Genomic DNA, 15,883 nt, shown 5'->3' on the forward strand with positions numbered 1-15,883 from the left:
GAACCCGAGACTCCTGTGACCAAAGACCAGCACTCTAACCATTTAGCCATGGGGCCGGACAAGGGATAGACAAGCGAGAGGGAAAGAAGCGGCCGTGGCCTTAAGTTAGGTACCATACCTCATTTGCCTGTAGGAGAACTGGAAAACTACGGAAAACCACTTCGAGAACGGCTGAGGTAAGGATCGAACCCACTTCTATTTAATTGACCTCCCGAGGGTGAGTGGACCCCGTTCCAGCCCTCGTCGCACTTTTCAAATTTCGTGGCAGAGCCGGTAATCAAACCTGGGCCTCCGGTGGTACCCCCTGCGGGTGGGGGCGGTAGAATAACACACGGTATGCCCTGTCTGTCGTAAGAGGCGACTAAAAGAGGCCAAATGGGCTCAGAAATTTGGAGCGTGGGTTGGTGACCACGGGGCCCTTAGCTGAGTCGTGGCATTCATCCACTTACTTGTGCGAGGCGCCTCACTTTCACCTATCCTATCCGACCTTCCTTGCTCAACTCTTGTTCTTTTCCGACCCCGACGGTATTAGAGCACTCGAGGCCTAGGGAGTCTTTCATTTTCACGTCCTTCGTGGCCCTTGCATTTTCCCCTCTGATTAGTGTTATATAGAGCATGGTTGCCTAGTTGTACTTCCTCCTAAAACAATAATCACCACCTCCGGGGGTGGCAGCTAATCACGCTAAACACTTCGAAGAATCGTTGCAAAATAAATTTACCGTAAAATCCAAATTTAAGCTTCGAAAATTCGAATTAAATTCGATTTTGGTTACATTGATTAGAATAGGAATTTCAAAGGAAATTCGCTTTTATTCGAATTCACCAGAGTCCACGAGCAGGCATTTTAATGTGATGCCATCTGGGCTGCCCGTGCGTCAATTTCCTCGTTCCGTTTTATTCCACCGGATTGGAGAGTATAGTAGGTCGCAGAGTTTTAATTCGTTGTCGGGTAAACGGTGGTGGTGATTGTTGTTTTAAGAGGAAGTAGTCTACAACTAGGCAACCATCCACTATATAACACTAATCAGAGGGAAAAAACGGAAGGGATCTGACACTTCGAAAAATGAAGATATCGGCCAAAGGAAGACAAGGGCCACGAAGGGCGTTAAAATGAAAGACTCCCTAGCCCTCGCAAACCTAATAGCATCGGGGTCGGAAAAGAACAAGAGTTGACCAAGGGAGGTCAGATAGGATAGAAGAAAGTGAGGAGCCTGCCACAAGTAAGTGGAAGCAATGCCAGGACTCAGCTGAGGACCCCGTGGTCGCCAACCCACGCTCCTAAGTTTAGAGCCTCTGGGGATGTCGGGTAAACACCGGAGATCTTTTACATGCCGACATCGTACGACATAGATTGTCGAATGGACTTTAAAAAAAAATCCGTGTACCTGTGCTGGGTTTGAACTGGCAATCTTCGGTCCGGAGTCTAAATGAGGTCCGGGGTGCGAACTGTGTGCGCCCTATCACAAGCCGGACAGCCCTGTGTCGTGTGGCGCCTCCTTGAATTGGCAATTGTTATTTTTATGGACGTCGTGGTCGGAGAGGAGAGAGCAAGGTCAAGTGATCGCGCACGTGAAAACGATGCATGTACATTTCTACGCTACAAGGAAAAACATAGAACACGAGAGAGCGAGTATCCAGCCTCACGGGACAGTATCAAAGGAAAGAAATGTCGGACATGAACAAGTTGGCCCACGACTGGCAAAAGTGCAACAGGTTCATCCCATGACAAGAATACCTGGATGGTGATGATAAAGAGTTCCTTCCGCATTGTTCACGTTTATTCGTCATTGCTTGGTTCACAGTCTCTCTAATACGTCCACCAAAATGGCGTCCTTCTTCTATCCACATGACGTACACTCGTTGCCACCCACCCAGAGCCTTCTTTTTATCGAGCCCAGAAACATACACATGTTAGACATTTGCTCTGAACTGAGGTCCTCGTTAAGTGTGGCTGTTGGTAGCCTCGTGGCCGTGATCGTTGAGGCGTTGAAGTCTCAGAATGTTGGTAGTGGAGGTGGTGGTATACAATTTCTAAACACTAGATTGCGTGCCAAAAGCCTGGATTAAATTCCAAACCTCTCCGCAGTGCTCAGGCCATATGGCGCTGTTGATGGTGATTCCTCAGTCGGATGGAGACGTTAAGCCTTGAGCAGACCCCTTGGTGCTATTCTACAGGAGTAGGCTATGTGTCGGCACCGGGTTTCACCCCCTCCCTACTATCATATATCACGTGATTCACTTCATCTCATTAACTCGTCTGACGAGGTTGACGTCAGGAAGGGCATCCGGTCATAAAAACTCGCCACGATAGATTGATTTCACCTCATACCCGACCCCGTAGAGAAACGGGACAAGGGTGCGCGGCATCTGCGATGTCGTGTCTGGTGTATGAGCATAAGCACCCAGTCCCCGAGCCAGTACAATTAACCCTTTAACTGTAGTCATCTTAATCGAAAACCACTTCGGTGACCATTGAACCAAAGACCAGATGTCATAAAAAGACACGGTGCCCCAAAATGTAAGACATTGCAGAATAAAACTTACAAACACTAATAATACATTGATTTCATTTCTTATAATATTTAATTTCGTTTATTACATGTATTACATTTTATTAAAATATCCAGCGAAACTCGTGTTATGCTGGGAAAATAATAGTTCATTTTAATGAAAGGAGTTATTTATGTACCGTTAACAAGTCATTCAGTGGGTACAGGCATTATGCGCTTAACTATATATTTTTTTTATGAAATCCTCTTTCTTCACCTTCTTCTTCTTCTTATTCCTCTCAAACCTTAGGTTGAAATGTGTAAGTTGCATGTCTTCCAAGCGTTTCCTTTATTTGGCCAACAGCGTCAAGTGCCAAGATGTGTCCATTGCCTTAATGTTATCTATAAATTGCAATCTAGGTCATCCTTTGGTCGTTCTACCTTCCATTTTCCCTTCCAACAGGGTAGTGCCCAATCGGAATGACGAAGCTATTTTTCTTCTGTTTAAGGTGTCAACCAAGTTGCATATCTCATTTGATCTTCTGAGAACATTCTCGTTTGTGACTATCAGTCCAAGACATTCTTAGGAGTCTACTCCAGCACCACATCTCAAAGGCCTTAAGTTTCATCACTTCCGCTTTTCGCAGGGTGCATACTTGTGAGCCATAGCCTACAACACTCCATACGAAACTTTATACCAAGTGTTTTCGCACCTCCATGCGGATGGTGTTAGATGTTAATGGAGACCTTTTCTTTTGAGAAAGCTCCCTTCGCCTGTGCAATCCGGGCGTTTACTTCCCTCGTACATTACACTTCTAGATATTTGAATTCCTTTACCTGATCTAGTTTTTCTCTCTTTTGCGTGGGGGCGGAACAATAATACGCACGGTATCCTCTGCCTGTCGTAAGAGGCAACTAAAAGGGGCCTCAGGGGCTCTGCACTTTGGAGAATGGGTTGACGACCACGGGGCCCTTAGCTGAGTCCTGACATTGCTTTCACTTACTTGTGCCAGACTCCTCACTTTCATCTCTCCTATCCGACCTCTCCTGGTCAGCTCTTGTTCTTTTCCGACCACGATGCTATTAGGTTTGCGAGGGCTAGGGAGTCTTTCATTTTCACGCCCTTCGTGGCCCTCGTCTTTCTTGGTCGATATCTTCATTTTTCGAAATGGCGGATCCCTTCCGTTTTTTCCCTCTGATTAGTGTTATATAGAGGATGGTTGCTTACTTGTACTTCCTCTTAAAACAATAATCACCACCATCACTCCCTCGTACAGGACATTATCTTGTTCTCTTGCCGCACCTCTCTTTTAGTGCCTTTTCCGTATCTTTTTCATTTTCAGTTACCGGTGCTTTATCAACTGCAAATCATAAGCTGTTGTATGCCATGACGGTTGGTACCTAAAAGTTCCTTTGTAGCTTCTTCTGTATAGATGTTAAATCATTACGGCGATAGTCCACATCCTTGACATACGCCCTTTTCAGTTTTAGTTTCCACTCTTTGATTGCCTATAAATGTAGTCTGGTTCTTAAGCAGCTCGATTTGTTCTGGGTGATTTCCGACAAAAGAGTAGCGTTACAAAAATGTTGAAAAGTTTGGACTGGGAAGACTTGGGAGAAAGGAGACGAGCTGCACGACTACGTGGCATGTTCCGAGCTGTCAGCGGAGAGATGGCGTGGAATGACATTAGTAGACGAATAAGTTTGAGTGGTGTCTTTAAAAGTAGGAAAGATCACAATGCGAAGATAAAGTTGGAATTCAAGAGGACAAATTGAGGCAAATATTCGTTTATAGGAAGGGGAATTAGGGATTGAAATAACTTACCAAGGGAGATGTTCAATAAATGCTAGTTGTTTTACGTCACACCGACACAGATAGGTCTTATGGCGACGATGGGACAAGGAAGGGCTAGAAGTGGGAAGGAAGCGGCCGTGGCTTTAATTAAGGTACAGCCCCAGCATTTGCCTGGTGTGAAAATGGGAAACCACGAAAAACCATTTTCAGGGCTGCCGACAGTGGGGTTCGAACCTACTATCTCCCGAATACTGGATACTGGCCGCACTTAAGCGACTGCAGCTATCGAGCTCGGTTTCAATAAATGTCCAACTTCTTTGCAATCATTCAAGAAAAAGGCTAGGAGAACAACAGATAGTGAATGCAGATCAGTGGTGATTGATGTGATTGATTATAAGGTAGAGTATTTTCTGTCCTTGTCTGTTTTCAACTTTCTTAGCATATCAAAGAGCACATTCGTGTTTACGTTATCAAAGGCTTTATGTATATGAAGGAGCTGCCTCTGTGGATCCGTGGTAGAGTGTCGGCCTCCGGATCCCAAGACAGTGGGTTCAAACCCGGCAGAGGTAGTCGGATTTTTGAAGGGCGGAAAAAAAGTCCATTCGACACTCCATGTCGTACGATGTCGGCATGTAAAAGATCTCTGGTGATACATTTGGTATTTACCCGACAAAATTAATTCAATCTCAGCCATAGACGCCCAAGAGAGATCCGGTTTACTCTAGGTCCGCTAGATGGCAGACTTAGTAAACCGGAACGTCGAAATTGACGAGCAGACAGCCAGATGGCGTCAAATCGAAATGTCTGCAAACGGTAGCTGAGGCCATACGATTATTATTATTATTATTATTATTATTATTATTATTATTATTATTATTGTATATGAAGGAATGCAAGTACCATTGATGTAGGAGGCTCGGTGAACCATTGGATCAACGAGGAGCGGATCGTATTTGTCTTGTTCTCTCTTGCAAACATCGGACTCAATCACTTTCACTTTGACCAGTAATCTTTTTCATTAATAAAAATGAGCTGGTCTCCGTCTACTTGTTTGTTCGTTCGGGATAGGCTCGATAACTACTGGACCGTCTGACCTGAAGTTCAGTAAGGATACAGCGTTTGTTATGAAGAATGAGCGCCATTCTGCGCAAAGCGTTTGTTGTATTGCCGAGCGTGCTAAGCGCGGGTTATCCGTATTTGAGAACTGGTGTCGGCTGTAGCTTGTTTGTTGGAGCATTTTCGTTATCACAGTTTTCCCCATTCTTTCTTGTTAAGTGCAGACCTCGTCCAATTCTTGATTGCAAATATCTTTACATCCTCTCTCACACCTTCCCACCTTAAGTTTCCACGAACCAGTTCTCAAGTCCTTTGCAAGTTTCTTCAGATCTCGTAACGAGAGTTGTTTTACAGATTGGGTTGTCAGCCCGGTGCCAACTCCCAGCAATCATGGAGGGTTGATGTTTTCTTTCAGGGTTGTCTCCCTTAGCTGGTAGGTTCCCATTTTGAAACGTCGGGAAGTCGCTTTTTCGCCCTTACATGATTTAGCCGTGTCCATGTATCGGTAGGTAGGAATAAAACGCATTTCTTGTGTTTCATTAGTACACTTCCACCAGCAAGAAGTGAACCCACAGGACCACATCCTACACCTTCGAACTGTGTTGGTTTAGTATTCAAATTTACTGAGTTTATAATTCACATTTCATGTTACATCGTTAATCACTTTAATCTTGCTCATAATCCGAACAAAGAACGGGTACTTCAGCTAGTTCTCGTTATATCTCAATATTGCGGTAGATATGCTCAATAAAAATATCCGCTACGGAACTCGGCTACCCGGAACAAGGCTCCTGAACATGTGATTTCCCGGGCAGGATGTTTGTTTCACTTCCAGTGTAGTCTTGTGCTCTGGTTAATCATGAATGGTTGTGAAGGCGTGCCGCTGATCCGCATCAGGCCCGACGATGTGGTCTGTCTACATCCTCAGGTAAGACATGGCACACGTCTATGACTGGGAAGGTGGCCTTAAGTTCCGAGGTGAAGATAAGTTTTCACTCATTGCTTTAATGTCTAAACTAAGGGCTGCCAAGAGTGGAATTCAAACCCGATATCTCCCGAATATAAGCTCAAATCTACGCCGACGATTGTAGACCTGATGAAATTTTAGAAACAACGGTAAAACTAAATTTAGATCTCGATTCAGTAAAGAAGTGACGAATCCCTGCAGTCAGTCCACGATTATTATTGGAAGCAGATCGAGCAACTCTTCCAGCGATGAGGAACGAAGTCATAGCTTACAGTAAAACTGTAAAGAATCTTGAAATCACACCAGAGGAACACTTATCCTGGTCCGCGCATACGTCAGTGCACACCCTCGGCAAGTTCAAACTTACTTTCCCGATTAAAATTAACGAAATGTTTGCTACAGAGATTACAATGCTCGCAAAATGCAAGCTTGAGGTTCATTCGGAACCTTAAATATAGAACTTGACATACCTACTTGCTATGGCAATACACTAAAGAAGGAAATCTCGCCGCCCTATTCTTGTTTTTTTAAACGACTCATCACTGCTGCCAACTCTGCTAGTTACATATTGAAATTACCAGACATAACCATAAAAACTAACCTCAATGTAAGTATCAATAATGGAGATTTCCTTACCCAAGTAAATGATCAATCAAGATATTCATTATTAAGTCGGTGTTCAAGCTTAATGAAGAGTTAAGGAAATAAACACTCTTTGTCACCCTCAATCAATTTAATGTTTTATATCTCTGCCTCTATTTTGATATACGCATTACTACAACAGTATTCTCGCGGTGTTTGCCTGGTGTAAATAATTCAGCTCCCTTCTTGAAATTTGCTGTATCTTGTCGGACTGATATATTACAGATACGTGTGCCGTAAGTCAATAAGAATACACAAAGGCTAACAAAGTCGTGACAAGACGAGGTTAAGTTAGGTTAGGTTGATAACGGAATTTTCTTCCGTTTCGTCTGATTGTCATAAGGTCATAAGAGAGAATGTAAGTAACGTTCCTACCGGGCAGCTGTAAGCTTGCATCCGGGAGGTAGTGGGTTTGAACCCCACACTAGGTAGCCCTTAAGATGGTTTTCCGTGGTTTCCCATGTTCACACCAGGCAAATGCCGGGGCTGTACCTTAGTGAAGACCACGGCCACTTCCTTCCCATTCCTAGGCCTTTCCTATCCCATCGTCGCCATAAGACCTACCTGTGTCAGTGAGACGTAAAGGAAATAGCAGAAGCTTCTTGCAGATTTATCTTGCTTCTTAAACATCCACATTGAATTCTTAGACAATGTGCGATTGTATTATAAGTCAAATAAAATGCTGCGCTCGTCATTTCACATTAGCTACGTTATTAAATCCATTATTCCAACATGCCACAATTCTACTTACCTGGTATTATCCAAATAGATTTACAATCTTACAGAAAAAGGAAATTCTCCTGTAAAATATGTACATGGAGGATGACCAAATGTTGTTACAACAAAGGTCATTTTGTTTTAAAATGCTTATTCTCGCAAATGTAACAATACGACAGTGGCAGTACATATCATCTCGCAAGTCACGAGAACATTATGATTACATAGTGCCAACATGAAAGATGAACAGTAGCCTAACTGTAAGACAAGTAGGGTCCCTAAACTGTATGGTTAGCGACACTGAACCGAACTATAGATCAGTACCTTCAGTATTACTCGTAATAGAGGAGAAATAGTAATGTTGTTCCCTTACATGCCGATCACGTGACTCGGTTGGCTTCGTCCACAAGACAGATGCAGTCTTCACTGCCTAACGTTACTGCAACGAACTTTAAATCTCAATTTTCTCCTTCGTACCTTAAATAGCTCACCTATAATCTCTCACTACGCTACGGAGAAAAAAGAAAAAACCTACAAGAACATGCGTATTCTTACCATACCTGATCACAAGCCCTAAGTATATGGCAATTCCTTCACAGTTACTGCAATTTGTGAATGGAACAATCTGCCGCAAGACGTGAGAGCCCAAGAAATTTAAACGATCATGCACTAAATGTCTGACGGAAAGACACAACTAGCACTTATCTACTTGCTTGTCCTCTGCTTTATCGTGTTCGCCCCGTTTACTTCATTTTTCTCCTATACTCAACTTGGGTGAAAACTCACACAAGAGTAAATTTTATTTCAACTATAATAATTCTACTTTGTTTCGTAATCTCTTTTTTGCAACTGTAGTGTTTACGGTGTATAGTTGTATTCTTTCTCCTTGACTTGTATAACTAGTTTCTGTTAGTTATAGTTTAGTAGTCTGACTTCGTGAATGGTTAATTTGCAGAGATTGTGAAGACAGGACTTGGCCACGATATCATTGGACATGGGATTGGTATGTAGATGACCTCCAAAACCGACAAGGAAGTGCGTTTGAAGGTGAAAGAGGACATATTTGCATGTATTTGAGATTAGTGTGTACATGTCAGATTTCGGATTTATTGGGCATGTTTTAGACTGTTATTATGCATATTTTAACATGTTTTTAAGCACTATTCAAGATACACCAAATCATACCAAAACCAATCAAAAATCTAGAAATACGTCGATTGCGTCTTGGTGATTGTCTGGACATGATGGAGAACGTGAAGCGTGAAGTGGAAGGTATCCCAGGATACTTCGGACTACGTTTGCAAACAAAATATCGTAATGTCCTTAAACGAAATCCAGGATGCGACATCATGATAGCTAGAAACAAGTATTTTGCAGGTACTGATAATGTGGATCCACCGGAATGTTTAACACCTGCACTCGCTACCAGTCACATCCGTAGATCTAGAGCAGGGTCAGCCAACTGCGTGTACGTCACACACTCTGCTCGGGCAGCGATACGAGCTACTTAGTACTGTAACTGAGAAGTGAAGGCTAGAGGGGTGAGCGGAATCACGTCATTCCTAGGGGGAGGCCCAAGGGCTGCAGGTAATACAATGTTGTATGTGTAGTACATATTTCTCTCCACATAATTTATTGTAACGTAACTTTGTTATGAATTAACATAAAATTTATAAAGCTACTTTATTTCTACATATACAAATTAAAATAGCATTTTCCGGTGAATCTTCGGAATTGATATTGAACACAAGATTGCTGTGTTTTACAATATCACCCACTGTAAAAAATAGTGCTAATAGTGACAAACAGCACAGTTTTACAACAAAAATAGTACAGAGAGTAATCTGTAAACTCAAAACATACGTTTTATCTCATGATATCGATACTCAGTTGCCACTCGTGGGTTTCCTTGATTTTTGTAGTCTTGTTTCGTTTATTAGTTTTGCAATATTTGGAGTTAATGTTTGAGGAAACACTAAGTTTAAGAGCACTCTTCAAATCGTGATCTGACAACTGGCTTCAATGTTTTGGTTTTGTTGATTTAAAATAGAAGAGTTTCGTTCACAGGCATATGTGGAACCGAAAATACTCAACATTCTCGCTGCAAACCTATGCAGTCGGGGAAACCTTTTTTTTAATATTATGAGCCCAACTACTCCAGAATTGCGCCCTAACATAGAAGGTGCACCATCTGTTGCTATTGAAATTAGTTTGTTCCATGGCAAAGAAGCATTTTCAACAACACTTACAATGCACTTGAAAAGGTCGATGCCTTTCGTGGTATTCTTCATAGGCACTAAATCCAGTATTTCTTCCCAAATTGTAAAGTTTTTGTCAACCCCTCGTTTGAAAACGGCTAGCTGGGCCGTGTCAGAAACATCTGTGCCCTCGTCAATTGCTAAGGAGTATGCCCGGAAGCTTTTTTGTCAGTTCTAATAATTGTAGGTGGACATCATCAGATAGGTCTTGAATTTTTGTCGACACTGTGTGCGCGGACAAGCTGGTAGCTTCGAACTCTTGAATGATATTTAGACAAAACTCCTCACCTGCCAGAATTAAACATTCCTTTACGAACTCACCACCACTGAACGGTTTTTAAGTTTCTTTGCAATTAAATATGACATTTTATAACTCAGTCGAACTGCTGACTCAGACTCACTGATCGAATGCTCGACATGGTTATTTAATTTACCTTTTAGTTCTGTAATTACACATACCCTTTCCTCGCCTTGATACTGATCATAATCTGCAGCGTGATACAAACTGTAGTGGCGTTGTAAATTATACATTTTTACATACTGTAGCTCATTTCTACAAACTAAACATTTAGCTGTAGCAATCCTATCATTTTCAACAAATAAATATAGATCTTCCCATAAAGATAAAAAGATCGGAGGCGTAGATAGCTTCTCGCACCGAGATGTGCCCGGTTCGTCCATACTTATGTACTGTACCACTAACACTATACGCCTGAGGATACTGATAGGTATGTCAAAATCATAAAAAAACCTTTTTTCGGAATTTGATCCTAGATTTAACAATTTGGAATGTTTGGAAACTTATATTCAACTTTTAACGACGCCATTTTCAGGTGTTGCAGATAACGTTGATCTAGACTTAGAGTTAGAGTTATTAGATTTACAGTGTGATAGAGAAGTAAGAGCTAAATTTTTAAATAAGAAGGATTTGTGTGGCTTGTTGTGAAAAGTGTCTATAAAAGCCGTAGCCATCAGCATGTATGGTACTTCACGTGTTTACTACAAAGCGAGGCTGTCTCTTCGTCTCCAGTCTACGACAGCGGCTCCCCACCTTCTGCGCTCTTACGTCACATGGTCTCTCCGACGTCACACGGTCTCTCTTACATCACACGCCGACCCTGATCTAGAGAGATAATAATAATAATAATAATAATAATAATAATAATAATAATAATAATAATAATATTTCTTTACGTCGCACTAACTACTTTTACGGTTTTCGGAGACGCCGAGGTGCCGAAATTTAGTCCCGCAGAAGTTCTTTTACGTGCCAGTAAAAGTATGGACACGAGGCTGTCGTATTTGAGGACCTTCAAATACCACGGACTGAGCCACTCAGCCCGGCCCTAGAGAGACCATTCTCCGCACTGAAGCTAGTTTTAACAGACAAACGCCACAGATTTACACCAGAAAACTTGGAGAAGACTGTTGTGGCGTACTGCAAAGCATATTATTGACAGGAAAAGTAGGATGTGCGGCGTAAAATAAAAGAGGAATGTGTATTTAAGTGTCTTTCTTCACGTTTGAGATATTTTTACACGATTTTCTTACAACGTTACTAACTGATTTATCATGTGTATTAATTAACACACTGTGTCTTATCTAGGAGATGGGTTGTTTCAACAGTGAACAATGATAGATTGATGCGTCTCACAAACTCTGCTCGGATTGTTTGTTGTGGCCAATGTGCTTTTTCTTTAAATTTTCATTTAGTTGTTTATTCGTGATCATGATTGTATGCATGTGAGTGAATCGCGTGAGTCTTGTAGAAGAATGTTACGTTTGTATTTAATAGCATGAAAATAAGTGCATAACTTATTTGATTGCATATTTCACCACTTTTTGCAGCATAGTTGCATTGTTTTCTAATACAGCATATAAGTCGATGTCTACTAAACTCCTTTAGGCAACTCGTGCCAAGAGTTAACAAAGCATAAATCACACTATTTAGAAAGGCGAATCATATAAATGTTACCTCGGATGGAGAGAGCTGTGTTCATTGCTAAGGTCAGGGACTCGCCAATACAATATAACCTAATATCATGAATGGAGTACAGCTGGCGTCAATAGCGACTGCCATTGGTTGAAATGTATACAGTATGACATCACTCAGATACAGTATATTTCATCAACAACGATACAATAAGATGGTAGCTGTTGTACCCGGCGCTGTCTGGGGACATCTTCTTCTTCTTCTTCTTCTTGAAAGGTGTGGTTGGACTCATGTGTTATCGTCCAGTCACGAAACTGTCTGGGGACATTTTGATGTGAACATGTATGGCTGGAGGTCAGACGAGACACAATGTGTAACCATAGCAACCGGGCACGCTATGTCTTATGGCTTGTTCCCGTCTGAATTAGAGCTGGGTGGCCATGACCGGGAGACATATTTGTGACCGTTTGATTTTTCGCAAAGGGAAAAGTGTTGAAAACATGTCTTAGCAGACAAAGTAGGGGTGCCCGGAGAGGTTTCAAATTGTGAGTGTTGGATAGCTCTATCAAAGTAAAAAATAAATTCATTTCCGGCCTAATTGCAGATCCGGGAAAACAGCATAAAATCGCTTGTCCCTTTTCTCGTTTTCTCTTTTATTCATATCCTAGCCTAGTTAACTTATTTACATAATTCTTTCTGTAATGTGTTGCTTGGTTCAATACCCTCAGGCGATTTTTGATTTTTTTTAAATGTCCACACCGAATGTAGTTATAAGTGCTTAAGTGAAACTCTGCATTGACTCACATTAGCGCTCGTAGTGGTAGAAAAAGGCAAACTGCTAATCTAATCGAGCGGATAACAATGATTAAGAAAAGGATTGTAATGTTTAGGAATGCATAAAGAATATATTCTCATACTTTACTTTATTTTATTTACCTAAAATTCGTAGCTCATATCACTAGGATGTTTTAGACATTGAGTTGCTTCTCTGAAGGGCTCTACAACTGTGGATTTATTTATTGAAAATATAGACTGGCATCAGGAAGGGCACCCGGCCGTAAAACAAGATCAAATCCACATGTGCAACACGGTTCACAATCGGGAGCCCACAGGTATGGGAAGAGGGGTAGAAGAGGGAGAAGAAGAATAAGAAGAAATCTGTTGATTTTAAACTATTTTTTGTGTGGTAAACACCAAATATGTGACCATGCCGACATCGCACGCCAGACGCTACCGATAAGGTGGTTCCAGCGACATTCACGACAGTAGAGGATGGATGTCGTAAGAGGTTCAACTCCTGTTTGCTCCTGGTGGTGCTAATATCGCTCTGACGAACTCGTTAGCTGTTGGACGCTAAACGCACGGCTCCACCTCAGTCTCACTCCGGACAGAACACTGCGAGTGTTCTGGCAAGGAACTACTAGATCATCAACCATTAAACTGCACGTGGAAGATGACAGGTTCTCGATGTGTAAAAAGGTTTGTTAGGACCTGAACTTCCTGACGTGATGGTGCGCCCAAGTCCAGTGAGAAGGAGGCGAAGAAGACGTCCTCGTTCATGGATTAAGGTACAGTGGCACGATTGTACTGCTCTGGGCTAAAACAAATTTGTTACTTTCATTCATTCATGTAGTTATATGTCGGCTACTTGGTCGTAATGGCAGACTACAATGAAATACCTTGGAACTGAAAAGATGTTTAGTGTGTAGGGTACGAATACACCTCAGGGAGAATGCTAGATCAATCAAACACTACTGATCTGCATTTAGGGCAGTCGCCCAGGTGGCAGATTCCCTATTAGTTGCTTTCCTAGCCTTTTCTTAAGTGATTTCAAAGAAACTGGAACAATATTGAACATCTCCCTTGGTAAGTTACTCCAATCCCTAACTCCCCTTCCTATAAACGAATATTTGCCGCAATTTGTCGTCTTGAATTCCAACTTTATCTTCATATTGTGATCTTTCTTATTTTTAAAGACACCACTCAGACTTATTTGTCTACTAATGTCATTCCACGCCATCTCTCCACTGACAGCTCGGAGCATACCACTTAGTCGAGCAGCTCGTCTCCTTTCTTCCAAGTCTTCCCAGCCCAAACTTTGCAACTTTTTTGTAACCGTAGTCTTTTGTCGGAAATCACCCAGAACAAATCGAGCTGCTTTTCTTTGGATTTTTTTTTCCAGTTCTTGAATCAGGTAATCCTGGTGGGGTCCCACACACTGGAACCATACTCTAGTTGGGGTCTTACCAGAGACTTATATACACTCTCCTTTACATCCTTACTACAGCCTTTAAAGACCCTCATAACCATGTGCAGAGATCTGTACCCTTTATTTAGAATCCCATTTATGTGATTACCCCAGTGAAGATCTTTCCTTATATTAACACTTAGTTACTTACAATGATCCCCAAAAGGAACTTTCACCCCATCAACGCAGTAATTAAAACTAAGAGGACTTTTCCTATTTGTGAAACTCACAACCTGACTTTTATCTCCGTTTATCATCATACCATTGCCTACCGTCCATCTCACAACATTATCGAGGTCATTTTGCAGTTGCTAACAATCTTGTAACTTATTTATTACTCTGTACAGAATAACATCATCTGCAAACAGCCTTATCTCTGATTCCACTTCTTTACACGTATCATTGATATACATAAGAAAACACAATGGTCCAATAATACTGCCTTGAGGCATTCCCCTCTTAATTACAGGGTCAGATAAAGCTTCGCCTACTCTGATTCTCTGAGTTCTGTTTTCTAGAAATATAGCCACCCATTCAGTCACTCTTTTGTCTAGTCCAATAGCACTCATTTTTGCCAGTAGTCTCCCATGATCCACCCTATCAAATGCTTTAGACAGGTCAATCGCGATACAGTCCATTTGGCCTTCTGAATCCAGGATATCTGCTATATCTTGCTGAAATCCTACAAGCTGAGCTTCAGTGGAATAACCTTTCCTATACCCAAACAGCCTTCTATCAAACCAGTTATTAATTTCACAAACATGTCTAATATAATCAGAAAGAATGCTTTCCCAAAGCTTACATGCAACGCATGTCAAACTCACTGGCCTGTAATTTTCAGCTTTATGTCTGTCACCCTTTCCTTTATACACAGGGGCTACTATAGCAACTCTCCATCCATTTGCTCTAGCTCCTTCAAGTTAACAATAATCAAATAAGTACTTCAGATATGGTACTATATCCCATATGCTATAAGTACGTACAGTGACTCACAGTGAAAATGGTACACCTATTGTTTTAAATGTATTGATGTAAAAATCAGGTTTTGTGTACAGATGCTTGTTGTTTGAAGGGGCCTGACATCCGCTACATGCAGGATTCCGTTTCATAAAGGCGGTAAAAAAAAAACATAAGTAGGCCTACACATCTCCGTTAGATAATCCAGTAGTAGATTTATATGACTTTGTTGGGTAATATATACAATAATAATACTAATCACACACTTATATACACCACAGATCTGTTCTTGTTTAGGACTCCCTCACAGTGCACAGTAGTACACTACACAAGTTTATGTTTTATAGAAATAACACCAACAGTAAACTGTACAGTTGACATTTATTATTCCTGATTCTCAATTAAAATGCGGGCATGGCAAATGATGTCGAAATATTTCACGCAGTTTTTCGCTAGCGAAAACGACTAGATGTCCTGTACGGCTGATAGAGAATGTCGGTAGCATTTCACGTTACATATACCATCTTCTTTGTAGTCTTCGTTCTCGTCATTATCACCACCATCAATTTCTGTTTTCTTGGAGATATGGGTGAGAAACTCTTCGATGTTTACTAATTCCGCCTCGGTCTCAACTCCTAGATCAGTGGCCACGTAATCTTATGCATTGATACATTTTGATATATTCAGAACTTGCTTTACTTCGCGCCGACACAGATAGGTCTTACTTATGGCGACGATGGGACAGGAGATGGCTAGGGGTGGGAAGGAAGCGGCCGTGGCCTTACAGCCCCAGCGTTTGCCTGGTGCGAAAATGGGAATCA

General features: G+C 41.7%; 1 protein-coding gene across 6 annotated transcripts in view; it reads left to right on the plus strand.

The window, feature by feature from the left end:
- Positions 1-15,883, plus strand: part of LOC136885533 (phospholipid-transporting ATPase IF) — a 266,970-nt gene that overhangs the window by 104,047 nt on the left and 147,040 nt on the right. For 3 of the 6 annotated variants that reach the window (XR_010861552.2, XM_067158137.2, XM_067158140.2), the window contains exon 1: positions 13,306-13,425. The exons of 2 other annotated variants lie outside the window; for them this stretch is intronic. Coding sequence is in view for 3 of the 4 variants with exons in the window: in XM_067158137.2 (XP_067014238.2) it covers positions 13,366-13,425 (60 nt within the window). In the remaining variant the exon portion in view is untranslated. Of the gene's footprint in view, positions 1-13,305; positions 13,426-15,883 lie in introns of those variants that run through there. One more of the 6 variants, XM_067158136.2, reaches the window with a different exon arrangement.

This window comes from Anabrus simplex, chromosome 14, assembly GCF_040414725.1.
Source record: "Anabrus simplex isolate iqAnaSimp1 chromosome 14, ASM4041472v1, whole genome shotgun sequence".
NCBI classification, from domain to species: Eukaryota; Metazoa; Arthropoda; class Insecta; order Orthoptera; family Tettigoniidae; genus Anabrus; species Anabrus simplex.